This window comes from Alosa pseudoharengus, unplaced genomic scaffold, assembly GCF_046254945.1.
Source record: "Alosa pseudoharengus isolate Yale_2024_CS ecotype anadromous, Long Island Sound unplaced genomic scaffold, YU_APseudo_1.1 YU_APseudo_1.1_scf_6, whole genome shotgun sequence".
NCBI lineage: Eukaryota > Metazoa > Chordata > Actinopteri > Clupeiformes > Clupeidae > Alosa > Alosa pseudoharengus.
The window spans coordinates 24386959-24400123 of NW_027468848.1; the positions used below are offsets into that span (position 1 = coordinate 24386959).

Genomic DNA, 13165 nt, shown 5'->3' on the forward strand with positions numbered 1-13165 from the left:
TTAAAGGTCTATGCCTTAAAGGTACAGTAAAGGATTTTACGCGATTTCAAGCCCATCATATTTTTTGTCACATTCAGCAATCATCTCCTAACGACTGCTATAGCTGCCCATTCTGTGAGCAGGCCCTACACTGTCAAAAAACAGTCTCTGTAGGCAGCCCAGGCTCCGAAAACTGGAAACAAAGAAAGTTGGGGCAGCCTGTCCCCCAAACAAAAACGAAACCTTGTATGGAATTTATCTGGGAATACGGGTCGGGTGAGCTACCTCTCTGGCGTCTTTAATCTTTAAGTGGAAAGATGATCCCAACACTCAACAACTCATTGGTGGTGTGTTTTTACACACGTAGCCCTACAGGCGGTGCTAATGCACTGACACGGAAAGCAAACAAGCAGTGTTGGGAAGAAAACCAAGACGCCAAGAAGAGGATCGATAGATACAAATCAGGGCCCGTTTACGGCTCTTAGAAATTCTCTGTACAAAGTTTGTTTATTTTTTTTGACACGAGTAAGATCCATAAAAATAATTTTCGCCTCTTTAAGATGGCTACAGGAAAACTAAATATGGAAAAAACAAAAGATGAAGGCAAACTCGAAATTTCCATTACTGACCAAAAAACTGTGTATGGCCCTGGGGATACCATTACCGGAATCGTGGAAATCAAAAACGTCGAACCAATACCATCCAAAGGTAAGATAAATAGCTGGCAGAGCGGTCCGTGTGAATGTGAAATTTAGAAAATGACAAAATTGCATCTGGGCTCCAATTATTCAATACTGCAATGATATTCTCTCCCTCGTTCCAGGCTCCGTTACAAACGATTGTTTGGCTAGTTATCGTGGGTGTGTCGGGATGTGTTTAGGCGTGCATTAAAGAAGACTCGGGGCAGTCATGTCGACGCTGGATAATAACCAGAATATAATTAGCAATCTTCTTGAGAATTTAGGTTATACTTGCGGGCCAGTGCTAAACTTCTTACAGACGAACTTTGGACTGAACAGGAGGGGCAAACATCTCGTCATTAGGCTACACGTTTTGCGGAGCGCAACAGACAGGCTTGATTATGGAAGGCTTAAAGGAAACAGGCTTAAGGGTAGGCCTACTACGAAGCACGTTAGATATCTAGGCCATCTAGACATATCGAAGCTACACAAAGCCTTAACTCGGGGTATAAGTGATAATACAGCAGTTATGTTATGTAGCCTGTTTGTAAAACTATCAGCTCAGATCTGTGCGCGTTCTCGGTGTTGGGATGATGCTTGACAATCGTGAAACGTGGAGACGCACCAGCTAAAGACTATTACTTCCGCATTAGACTGCAGTGTCACTAGCCCATTGGTTCCCAAAGACTGGGTCGCCAGCATCATGGAGGTATTATATATAACTGGAGAGAGTGACTAAGTCCCGCCCTCCATACAAATGAATGGTGGAGGCTAGGCTAGTAAATCCGGCCAATTCATAGACCTCTCCAGAATATATCCCGCCTCCTAACTTCCGTATCCATCCAACTTCCGGGCGTGGATTGTCTATGGGAAATAACATGGCGTTTTGAAAGATCGTACCTGTCAAACTCTGTAGGTGACAAAGTAGAAAAAGCTGCTGGGCAGATTGCCCTACACACTTCTGCCATCTAGTTTCCACTGGATTTTTTGATTTTCGGTGCCGTTTAAGTAGTATAGTCTATAGTATACTACTGAAACGGCACCGACAATCAAAAAATCCAGTGGAAACTATATGGCAGAAGTGTGTAGGCCAATCTGCCCACCAGCTTTTTCAACTTCGCTACCTACAGATGTTTTACCGGTATGATATTTCGAAACGCCATGTTATTTCTCATAGACAATCCACGCCCGGAAGTTGGATGGATACGGAAGTTACGGAGGCGGGACTTATTCTGGAGAGGTCAATAGTCAACGCCATTGTCACTCCCCGATGTGAGTCGCTACCCGATGTGAGTCACGCATGCTCAGATTGATAGGTTTTACGGCATAACGCCAAGGGATCTGACTGAAATCCATAAAATAATTCACTTTTCTGTTTCAAAAACGTTTTAGCTATCTAAGATTGTTTGGTTGCTAACGTTAGCAAACGCCATTCAAGTGACAGCCTTTGTTGTGCTTGATTGCTTACTTACTTGCCAGCAGTGAACAAACTTCATAATTTTTATTGATATTACAGAAGTCTCTCGCTAGCAGGCTACTTCAGCCTCTAATCTAGAACTGACATTAGAGATTATGCCGTGAAAATGTGATGCCTTACGCTAAATAATACATTACTGCTGTGTAGGCTAATGTCATTATTCTGTGGCTAACAGCACAGGTAGTGGCAAAGTAGCAAAGTGACGCATGCGCGACTCACATCGGGTAGCGACTCACATCGGGGAGTGACAGCTATGTTGAACACTGGGGCTCGGATCCAGCGCCAGTCGGCTCTGACCATGCGCCAAGTTCTAAAGCTGGAAATGACGCATGAACCACGTCGATTTTTATTGGATATTCTGTAAAAAGAGAGTCGTCCTCCAGTAAGAGGGTGGCGATAATGCACATACTTTGCTTGCCACGTAACAAGAAGAAGAAAAAGTTGCTCGGGAACGCGCATGGAGTCCGAGTGGAGTCGCCCTGAAGCGCAACTTAATTTCATTGGATAACACAGCGGCTCTAACTAAGAGCGGTCTGCTTGCTGTCCTGCTGCAAATATGCATTCGAACTTGACGTAAAATATCCATAGTCGAACTATAAATAAACTATTCGGTTTTTAGTGCCAAGTGTAGCGCATTTTTACAGTCTATGATTAGTTTGTTTTTTATTTTATTGTTTGCCATCTCATAGCGGGTGCTCTAAACATATTCTAGCGTTGGCCCATGACCAAATCAAGCCAATAATAGCCAGTAGCCACAATAATGACTGGAGCCAGAGCCCTCAATAGCCACCCTGTTTTGAAAATTGTATTGAAGATATTCAATATTATTGAAGATAGTATTGAAGATAACGCACAGAACGGTCAGCCTGAGCGGACAATTACGTTCCCAACTCATCTAAAATGTGGTGTCTTTACTTTGAGTTGTACACCGCAGATGGTAAAGTAACGGTTAAAGAGAATGTTGTCTGCGGACTCAGCAAAAAACAGTTTACTTACGCACCCACGACGTCCAATCTTCGCGCTCACCTGTGGAGTTACCATCCAAATGAGGCAGCGGTGTCAGAGGCACAGTAGACGGCCAGAGCATCGCCAGGCGTCCAACATCGTATGATTGCATTTCCCGTAAATCCTAAATTATGTCCAGGGTCTGCTATTTACTTAGGCTGCAAAGCACAGGTATTTATTTGAGGTATGCTTATTCGAGGCAGACCTTTATTTCTTACATTGTACGTTATTGTGAGACATGCGTTTTGTTTGGAGCGGCATACCAGGCTATCAAACGCAGACGATTTTCGGTTTTGGTATGGGATTTAATTTACTTTTTGACTTTTATTATATAGTTAAATGTTGAGGCTGATGGGCATTTAAAACTAGAGGGTATTTGATGATCACTGTAAAGTTTCGTGTAGTTGAAAAAGTGTTGGAATTTCCAGCTATTTATTGCGAGACAAGGCCTTTTTCATTCATTGAACGTGCGCTGTGCTCTAATGGAATCCTTATTGCATAGCGAAGTAGCCTAAATTGAGTTTTTTTTAAATTATGCATGGTTTACTTTTTATTAAATTCGTAGGCTGGAATGCCTCGCGGCAATAATTGTGTTTAAATGTAGTAGCCTAGTGCTTCAGTCTCTGGCAAGCTCCAAAGGGGGCGGCTATAGGTTGAGAGCAACGTGTTGGAGACCCATGGTGTAACGAGACAAGGTCTTTATGCCGCTGTTGTGTAATTTATTGTCTTTAATCATGTTTAGGCTATGTTTGTTCGGGACAAACAACAACGAAACAAGATCAATACAATTTTCTTTATTTGTTTATTTGTCATATGATGGATAAACAACCATAATATGCACGTCTTCTCATAGGATCCTCAAGAAATATGCACTGAATAACGTTTGGCTGTAGCCGCCGGATAGGTACCCGCCCATCAACATGTACGCGCATGAGAGCTCGTGCCCAACACGGATTTTCGTGCATGGAGCTGGTTCCAAATGCTCCATGCAGCGCCATATTTGAAAATGGCGTATGCTATATGCCGAAGCTAATCTGCACGCTCTTGACCCCCTGGCCAGCATAGTCACAAATGATGTTGTGTAGGCTAGTTTATAGCCCATACCTGTCATTTAGCTTACCTGTCAACATTTAGCTTTCCAAAAACGGGAGATTTTTTTCGGGGGGGGGGGGTTGTTTATACCGGATCTGTGGTTGCATATTTAATATGTTTCATACACGTGTTTCAACACTGCATTTCGGTCGTTGCTTTTACCTTACCATTACCTTACGCATGCCAGTTATGTATCCACCAGCTGCCTGCCTGCAGCCTACTTCCAAAACTCCAAAGCTGCTTGCTGTCAGATTTGGTTCCGAGAGAACAAGTTCAGTGTATCAACAACACTCAATAACAGTTTATGCATGTGTTAATCAATTACATTCCCAACAATTTCACAACAGCTAGTTCTGGAGTAGGCCATTCAACTAGCCCGCTTGCTTACGACGAGACTCAGGCTTCGCAGTTGGCACCCGCTTCCTTATTTGGATTTTGGGTTGCCAGGTTTTGGCCTATGACAAAACGGTTGAAATTGAAACTAAGTGATCGTGTATGTGTAGGGTGTATTTCATACACAATCTGGCAACCTTAATGGATCAATTATTTTAAAATGAAGTTTGATAGCCATGCAAATTACGGGAGTTTTCCGGGAGAAATAATAAAACGGGAGGGTGCTGGGAGATGACCTTGAAATACGGAAGAAACCCGGGGAAAACGGGAGTGTTGACAGGTATGTTATAGCCTACCATTCAGCCAGGGAAGCTAGCACCTTTCTTTTATAGTCAGGGGGCCAAAACTGATATTAAAACTCTGTCGGACACTTTTTGGTACAAGCATACAACCTATCCAGTATTAATATTTAACCCCTTAACATGTGTTCTAGCCAGGTTGTCAGCTTAGAAAATGTTTTTTGTCCATTTTAACACCATATTCTTATAAGTGGTAAAAGCGGATTTTTCCCCCCAAAGTGCTTTCATTTTCTTCCATGTTACCTACTGTAATTTTGGGCAAATGTGCAATATAATCCAATTTATGTGCAAGCATGATCATTAGGGTGGTTGTCAAGCTGATTTTTTTTGTGTGTATGACTTTAAGCAATTTCAGGCAATTTGTTGGTTTCCTGCTCAACTTGACATACCAACACTAAATGTTGAATATCTCCACAACCACAAGGACCATATACATATAAATGGTATCACATGAAAGCCAACACTCATGGGCTGTCTGCAGAAGTGTCAGAATGAACATGTATTGTACAGTGTAAGAGAACAGAACTAGAACATGAAAAAAACAATCTTCACCCAGTTTTCAAAGTGAATATCAGCTTGGAAACATGACATAGTATCCCAAAACCTCTATCAATCAGTACCCCTATCTATGGGAATGAGTCAAGCCAAGTTTAAAGCTTGTAGGGAGAGACAGTGCAATGCTGCACAAGTTGTAATTCTTTAATGTCAAGGCAGCAATGTAGAACTGTAGATGGTAGTCTATTGTGCTATTTGACTTCATTAATGTACCAGGTTGTAACACAAATTACCGGATAATTCCTTTAACATAAGTAATCAACTCAGAAAGTTTCATGGTGATATCCATTATTTAATTTTTTTACCCTATTCACCTGTACTGCCTCGCCTTAATTGCCTATTTATGCTAATTATGCAAATTGCCCAAAATGCAACTTTAGGCAACCAAGTTGAATTCCACCCACTAGGCCTATAGATGACATTTCTGCAATAAAACTTACTCAACATTTCTGGGTTCATGAAATCACGACTAGACTACTTGTTCTGATATTTATTCATTTCACAGTCTTACAACATAGCCTATCACAACACCAATACAGCCTTAGCACAAACAATCACAATTAAAAAAATGCGGATTTAAATTCCAAATAAAGAAACCTCCACAATTAGGCTACAATATAATGACGAGTTATTTGCATAGGCTATATGTTTATATCAGAATTGACGTCCACGGTGTTATGGATCCAAATGTCTGCAACACAATGTAAACTAACATCTCTCTTTAGAACAACTTATTATGCTGAGAGTGACAGCATGCGAGGATATCCCCAAACTCTCGGATGCACATTAAAACTGATCTATTCTGATCTTTACTGATCCATTGTAGAATGGTTTGAAGGGGCCCAACATAGAAAAGTTTGAGAAGCCAGGGCCTAAAACATCAATTTGGGCAGTAGGCTATTTGGTGGTTGCATGTTAGATCTGAAGTGAATTGGGTCGCGACGGTCTGTCGTTTTTAAAAAGTGGGTCCCCAGAAAAAAAGTTTGGGAAACACTGCTCTAGCCTAACATCAAATAAATCGATTGTCATCAGATGTATACTGTGCACATCCATAGTGGCATATACTATGGCACGCCATTTTAACATTTACCTGCTAGACTGGATATGTTTGCAGATATCTGTAATTCAGTTTTGCCTAGTCAAAACGAACATTTTAGATATCCGCAATTGAATTCCTCCTATCCATAATTGTCATTTCAGATATCCACAAAGACATTCTTCCTAGGACAAATGATGCCACATTTGCCATTCATTTCTATGGGGTTTATCATTACGGATATCTACAATTCAGTTGCAGATATCCACTATGTGAATTACCTATCTGTAATTCCAGTTAGAGATATCTACAATTTGATTCTGACTAGTCATAACTCCAGTTGAAGATATCTTTAATTCACCTCAATTCAAGATATGTACATGTTCCTTTTCAGATATCTTGAATTAAGTTTTGACTAGGCGAAATGACATTGTAGATATCTGTAAATGGAATTATGACTAGTCAAAATTACGTTGTAGATATCTCAAACTGGAGTTAGGGATAGTCATAATTTGATTGTAGATATCTATTATCAAGTTATAGATATCTTGAATGAGTTTTGATTAGAGATATCTGAAATTGGAGATATCTATAACTTTCATTCTGCCTATTCAAAATGTAATTATAGATATCTTGAATTAGAGTTTTGACTTATAGCAAGCGATTTTAACATTTACCTGCTAGACTGGATATGTATTGCAGATATCTGTAATTCAGTTTTGCCTAGTCAAAGCGAACATTTTAGATATCCGCAATTGAATTCTTCCTATCCATAATTGTCATTTCAGATATCCACAAAGACATTCTTCATAGGACAAATGACGCCACATTTGCCATTCATTTCTATGGGGTTTATCGTTACGGATATCTACAATTCAGTTGCAGATATCCACTATGTGAATTACGGATATCTGCAATTGAATTGTAGGCCTAGATATCTGTAATTCCAGTTAGAGATATCTACAATTTGATTCTGACTAGTCATAACTCCAGTTGAAGATATCTTTAATTCACCTCAATTCAAGATATCTACATGTTCCTTTTCAGATATCTTGAATTAAGTTTTGACTAGGCGAAATGACATTGTAGATATCTGTAAATGGAATTTTGATTGTCAAAATGACGTTGTAGATATCTCAAACTGGAGTTAGGGATAGTCATATTTTGATTGTAGATATCTATTATCAAGTTATAGATATCTTGAATGAGTTTTGATTAGAGATATCTGAAGTTGGAGATATCTATAACTTTCATTCTGCCTAGTCAAAATGTAATTATAGATATCTTGAATTAGAGTTTTGACTAGGCGAAATGACGTTAGATATCTGTATTGCTATGCAAATTAGGCCTGCATCCCATTTTAAGCGGGAGCAGAGCGTGTTGTTGTTCAAATCATCAAATATAGCACCTGTTAACTGTTAACTTTGTAATTAGCACTAATTAGCACCATGTCAGAGCAGCCAGAGGGCGAAGGAGTTTTTAATCGTCTTTTTAATGCTGCAGCCTATGCAAGACAGGAGCTGGCAGCAAGAATTGATGATTCAATGTTGCTTTGATTTTTTCGATTACAGCCAACACAATTATGAATGGAGTTTCCTGTAGATGGTGCTGGTGCATTTAGTAGCCTAGGCCTACTAATTTATGTAGGCTACGAAACAGAGATCAAGCCAGTTGATAATGTGAGAGTCTAATAAACTACACGGTGTCCCTGAGTTTTAGTTATTTTAGATGTCAACAAGACATTACAGCCATGACTGCTTATTCTTCTTCCGTTCATAGAAATAAGGAAATAAGCCCACTTTTTCTTCGATTATGTTGGGGAGGGGAAATTAGCCTAGGACAGAGAATGTCTAATAAGTAGATGGGCTCTGCTACGGAACTAAAGAGCAACGTCTTGCACAATAATTTGCACTAGTCATAATGACGTTTGAGATATCTTCACCTTTCATTCTGCCTAGTCAAAACTGAATTAAAGATATCTGCAATTGCCATTTAAGATGTGTGACGAGTTGAATGTTGTTTTCAATGACGTGATGACGGATATCTGTAATTCAGTTTTGCCTAGTCACACACATGAGGAGCATGTAATGTAATTTTAATTTCTTGCACCTCAGGCCAGCTTTGAACCCTGTTGTTGTGTCTGGTTTGCGTAAAATGACACATGTATGTGGAATGTTTCTCTCTTCTCATTTTCAGCAATCAAAGTGAACTGCCGAGGCTATAGTGGCGTAAGCCCCAGCGTAAGCTCCAGGTTAAAGGATACATCATGGGAAGTGGAGGAACAGTACTTCAACAGCAATATTTCAATGGCTGACAAAGGTCCTGATGGCTCAATAGTCCTCAGTAGTGGCACACCAACTAACATATGCGTTTACTCAAAGGCTAGATCAAGATTAAATTCTTATCTCATTTAGTAACTCTTTAGTAACTTTGAATTTAGTAAAACTCATAGACACACTCTTTAGTTCCCTGACCAGGGAGTTTAGTGTTTAAACTTAGTGTTCTTTTTCACAGGCATTCTGAACAATGGGTCACACACCTTCCCATTCACGTTTGTCGTTCCAGGTAAGAGTGGTGATAATGCTGTGTTCATCACACACTGAATTCTTTCTAACCATTTGTGCATTTGACTGTTTGCATTTGAGAAGAGACCGGTCTCCCGGTAGGAATGTGAAATTATGACACTGATTTGTCTTTGTGGCACTGAGTTCATGTCTATTTGCAACAATCTTAGGAGGTGGTGGTGGAGTAAGGTCAGTTGGTCAGGTTATGTGTAATATCAGTTGTAATATCATGTGTGGACTGTTGTGTATATCCAGACAAAGCAGTGACTTATCGGCATGTAAAGTACTTCACAGTAGTTTAATGCTGTTGTGGTATTTTGGTCAGAGGAGTGATATTGTGTATTTGTGGCCTCAAAGTGAAACAGATGCCTGTTAGACACAAATGTCTTCTGTATAGATGGGTGATTGCTGAATCTCATTAATTTTTCATGTTCTGGCCGAATTTTAGGTTGGGTAAACCATAAAGCTATTTTTTAATAGTTCTGGGAACAGCATGCTGTTACTGTTACTATCCTATTACTGTGAGAGGATAAAAACTGAAATATTAATACTACCTATGAACACTGTCTTCAGCATATACCTGATATTCTCTGAGAAAAAGAAGGGAGCATATATTTTTTTAAATATTGTGACCATTCTACCCATTGTTCTTTTCTTATTTCTTTGCTTTCTTTGTCTCTGTCTCTTTATAGCCAACGCTCCATCAACCTATTTTGGTAATTATGGCAGGACTGTATTTGAAATCCGAGCCTTTGTTGACTTGCCTCACTTTTCAAATGGCTACAAGGCAGAGAGGGTTTTCTACATCCAAAAGCCCCTTAACCTCAACACTGTACCTAATATTCAGGTTAGAAATCTGTTGCATGATTACATGCCTTCATACCTGCAGTTGACCTCACAGATACGGCGGTCTTTTTGAGTTTTGTGTGTTAGCATGTTCCATTGTCCATGAAGAAGTGCCATCTCTCAAAGAGCTATTGCATAGACTTCAAGGCATGTGCTTTCCATTTACAGGATATTAGCTACTCCTCTGTCACTAAGGACTTCACGTACATGTTTCTGAAAAATGGTACCATTGTGCTAAAGGCGACCAGTGACCTGCGAGGGTACACCCCTGGCCAAATCATTAAACTAGAAATGGAGATTGAGAACAGGTCGGGGAAATCCACAAGCACAGTGATAGCCAGCCTCATACAGGTACAAATATACTGGTGTTATATGTATAAAAGTGATTTTATGTTGATGATAAATGTGTGTGCATATTGGTGTGTGTATATGAGAGAGAGAGAGTGTGAGTGAGAACGTCACAAATCAGGGTGTCCGATGGGTAATCTTTTGTCATTGTGTTATGATCCTGTGATATCGATGTGAACAGAAAGTAACCTATAAAACTAAAAGGTCCATCAATGACCTGAGGACCGTTGCCAAAGTGGTGGGTGCCGGCGTGAAGGCCAAGACGGAGGCCAAGTGGAAGGAGCAGATTATTGTGCCTTTTGTTGCTCACTCCACTCTGGAGGGCTGTGGACTAATCACCATTGAATATTACATCCAGGTTAGTAGTGTGGTACCATGGGCAAATCAGTTTAAGTGAATCTGTGACCGTTTCTTCCCTCTCAGGTTTGCAAAAAGCACTTAATCTGCATCTCCAGTCTGTTCATATTTCTGTGCAGAGGCTCTCTCCCCGCTTCACATGTTTGTCACACCATGTTTTATGTGAGATGTGAGAGTTTAAAAAATACCACCTATAATTAGGGTGCCTACTTGTAAATAACATTTATGTATATTTCTGTTGAGCACACCCTTCCTCCTCCATGCAGGTCTCGCTGAAATCCCCTGACGTATTACTGACTCTTCCCATCTTCATTGGCAATGTTGCCGTGGACACCACCCATCCCAGCGACTCTGCCTCCTCCAGTGCCCCCCCTGCTGGGCAGGAGCACAAGCCCCCGGAGGTGGGCAGGCCGCAGGCCAAGGAGATCATGACCATGAGCCACTCTCAGCCACAGCACAGACGGTCCGTCTCGCCCCATTCCTTCCACAAATTGCTTTTATATCAGTCGTTCGGGTCACCGGAAACGTTCATAGTGTTCAAGTAGCTGCAGCCAACAGGTAGAGCTTCCAGGCAGCTACGGTGCTACACTCTGGGGGCATGTGAATGAGCCCTCATGATCATGCCCCCAGAGTGTAGCGCGGTAGCTGCCTGGCTGCTTTACCAATAGTTTTTTCTTCGTACTGACAGTACTCGGTGATCTCGGGAAATTGAGATGTATATGCAAAATTGCCGTATTTCTCCTTTTAAGTTACATTTCAGCTACCTTTTGTAAGTAACTTGCCCATCACTTGTCTGGCGACACTTCTTTCGCTTCTGATTTGAAAAATGGCTTGAATGGGAAGGTCACCAGAAGGATCTGTGGAACAAGTTCAAATGTGCTCACAGATTCTAATGGGTTCACCCAGGCTTAATATTGGTTATGTTGCCTAATGATTGCATTGATTGCATAAGCAGTCAAATCATTCATTCCACAAGTATAAGTAAGTATAAGTACATAAGTATAAGTATATATACTCTTTTGATCCCGTGAGGGAAATTTGGTCTCTCATTTATCCCAATCCGTGAATTAGTGAAACACACACAGCACACAGTGAACACACAGTGAGGTGAAGCACACACTAATCCGGAACAGTGAGCTGCCTGCTACAGCGGCGCTAGGTGCCGTGCTCAAGGGCACTTCAGCCGTGGATGCTCAACCACTTCTCCCACCCACATTTTTCCTACTGGGTCGGGGATTGAACCAGCAACCCTTTGGTTAAAAACCCGAAGCCCTAACCAGTAGGCCACGGCTGCCCCCAATACATTGCCATAAACATACTACCGCTCCCCTCCCCCGCTCTTATGAGCGTTGGTCATAAGAGCTAGTTGTAAGTTAATACATTCACGCCTTATTTAACTGGGGTAAGAGCGGTGCCTTTTGATCATACCTTTTTACACTGAGAGTATTGCTACACCTGAACCAGCAGCATGCCCACCTATACCTGTATAAGAAAGCCTTTAGTTAACTCATCTTATCTTGTAGACTACTTTTTCAGATTATTCTACCTCTGCTGCCATTGGAGGGCGCAGCCAGCCAGAAGCAGATGGGCTCCCCTATTAAGTCAGGTTCTGCTCAAGGTTTCTTCCTGGAATATGGGAGTTTTTCCTTGCCACAGTTGCCATATGGCGTGCTTGTGGGGGGTAATGGGTTAAGGCTGCCAGTCTTAAATGTCTGTGTATAAAGTCAAATAATTACGACATATGCTAAGAACATGCTAAAGCTGGCTGCTTGGAGTCTGCATCAACGGGGCCTAAGCATTTGTTAGCAAAGCCTTTATATATCTATAGTAGTATAATAGTATTTCTGATATGTTGCTGATTGGATCATAAATAGCCACAGCAACAAAGGGGAATGACTCTTTATAATTGTGTTACATGTTATTTTCTATATTTCTGATATGTTGCTGATTGGATCATAAACGACCACAGCAATGAAGAAAAGTGAAAGTGATTGATAATGACTGACTGACTCTATTATTGTGTTACATGCTCCAAATGTAAAGCACTTTGAGCTACATTCTGTGTATGAAAGGTGCTATACAAATAAAGCAGCTTCTTCTTCTTCTTCTTCTTCTTCTTCTTCTTCTTATTATTATTATTATTATCACCCGTCTCACCTAACTATCTACCTAAGTATATCTACATGGTGAGCATGAGTTATTATTCACATAGCAAATGAATCACAGAATGATTTTCAAATAAGAGGAAGGTTGTCAGCTGAAGCAAAGAAATTTTTTGTCCAATGTCATATTTCCTTCAATGTCTGACTCAATGCCTGTGATGACATCTTGGCAGACAACTGAATGTCAGTGGGGTATACTACGAAGCACGTTAGACATATCTACTGTAGGCTATGAAGACATATCGAGGCTTCACAAAGCCTTGACTCAGGGGTATACGTTAAGTGATACTACGATAGCAGTTATGTGATATATTTGTCAAACTAGTCTTTCAGCTCAGATCTGTGCGCGTTCTCGGTGTTGGGATGACGTTG

General features: G+C 40.8%; 1 protein-coding gene across 1 annotated transcript; it reads left to right on the forward strand.

The window, feature by feature from the left end:
• The first annotated feature begins 385 nt into the window (after positions 1-385).
• On the forward strand, positions 386-12738 carry LOC143106585 (arrestin domain-containing protein 1-like). Its single transcript, XM_076270917.1, has 7 exons — positions 386-687; positions 8713-8835; positions 9031-9081; positions 9773-9927; positions 10095-10277; positions 10456-10632; positions 10898-12738. The coding sequence occupies exons 1-7, from the start codon at positions 540-542 to the stop codon at positions 11174-11176; spliced, it is 1116 nt and encodes a 371-aa protein (XP_076127032.1). The 5' UTR covers positions 386-539; the 3' UTR covers positions 11177-12738.
• Positions 12739-13165: the final 427 nt, after the last annotated feature.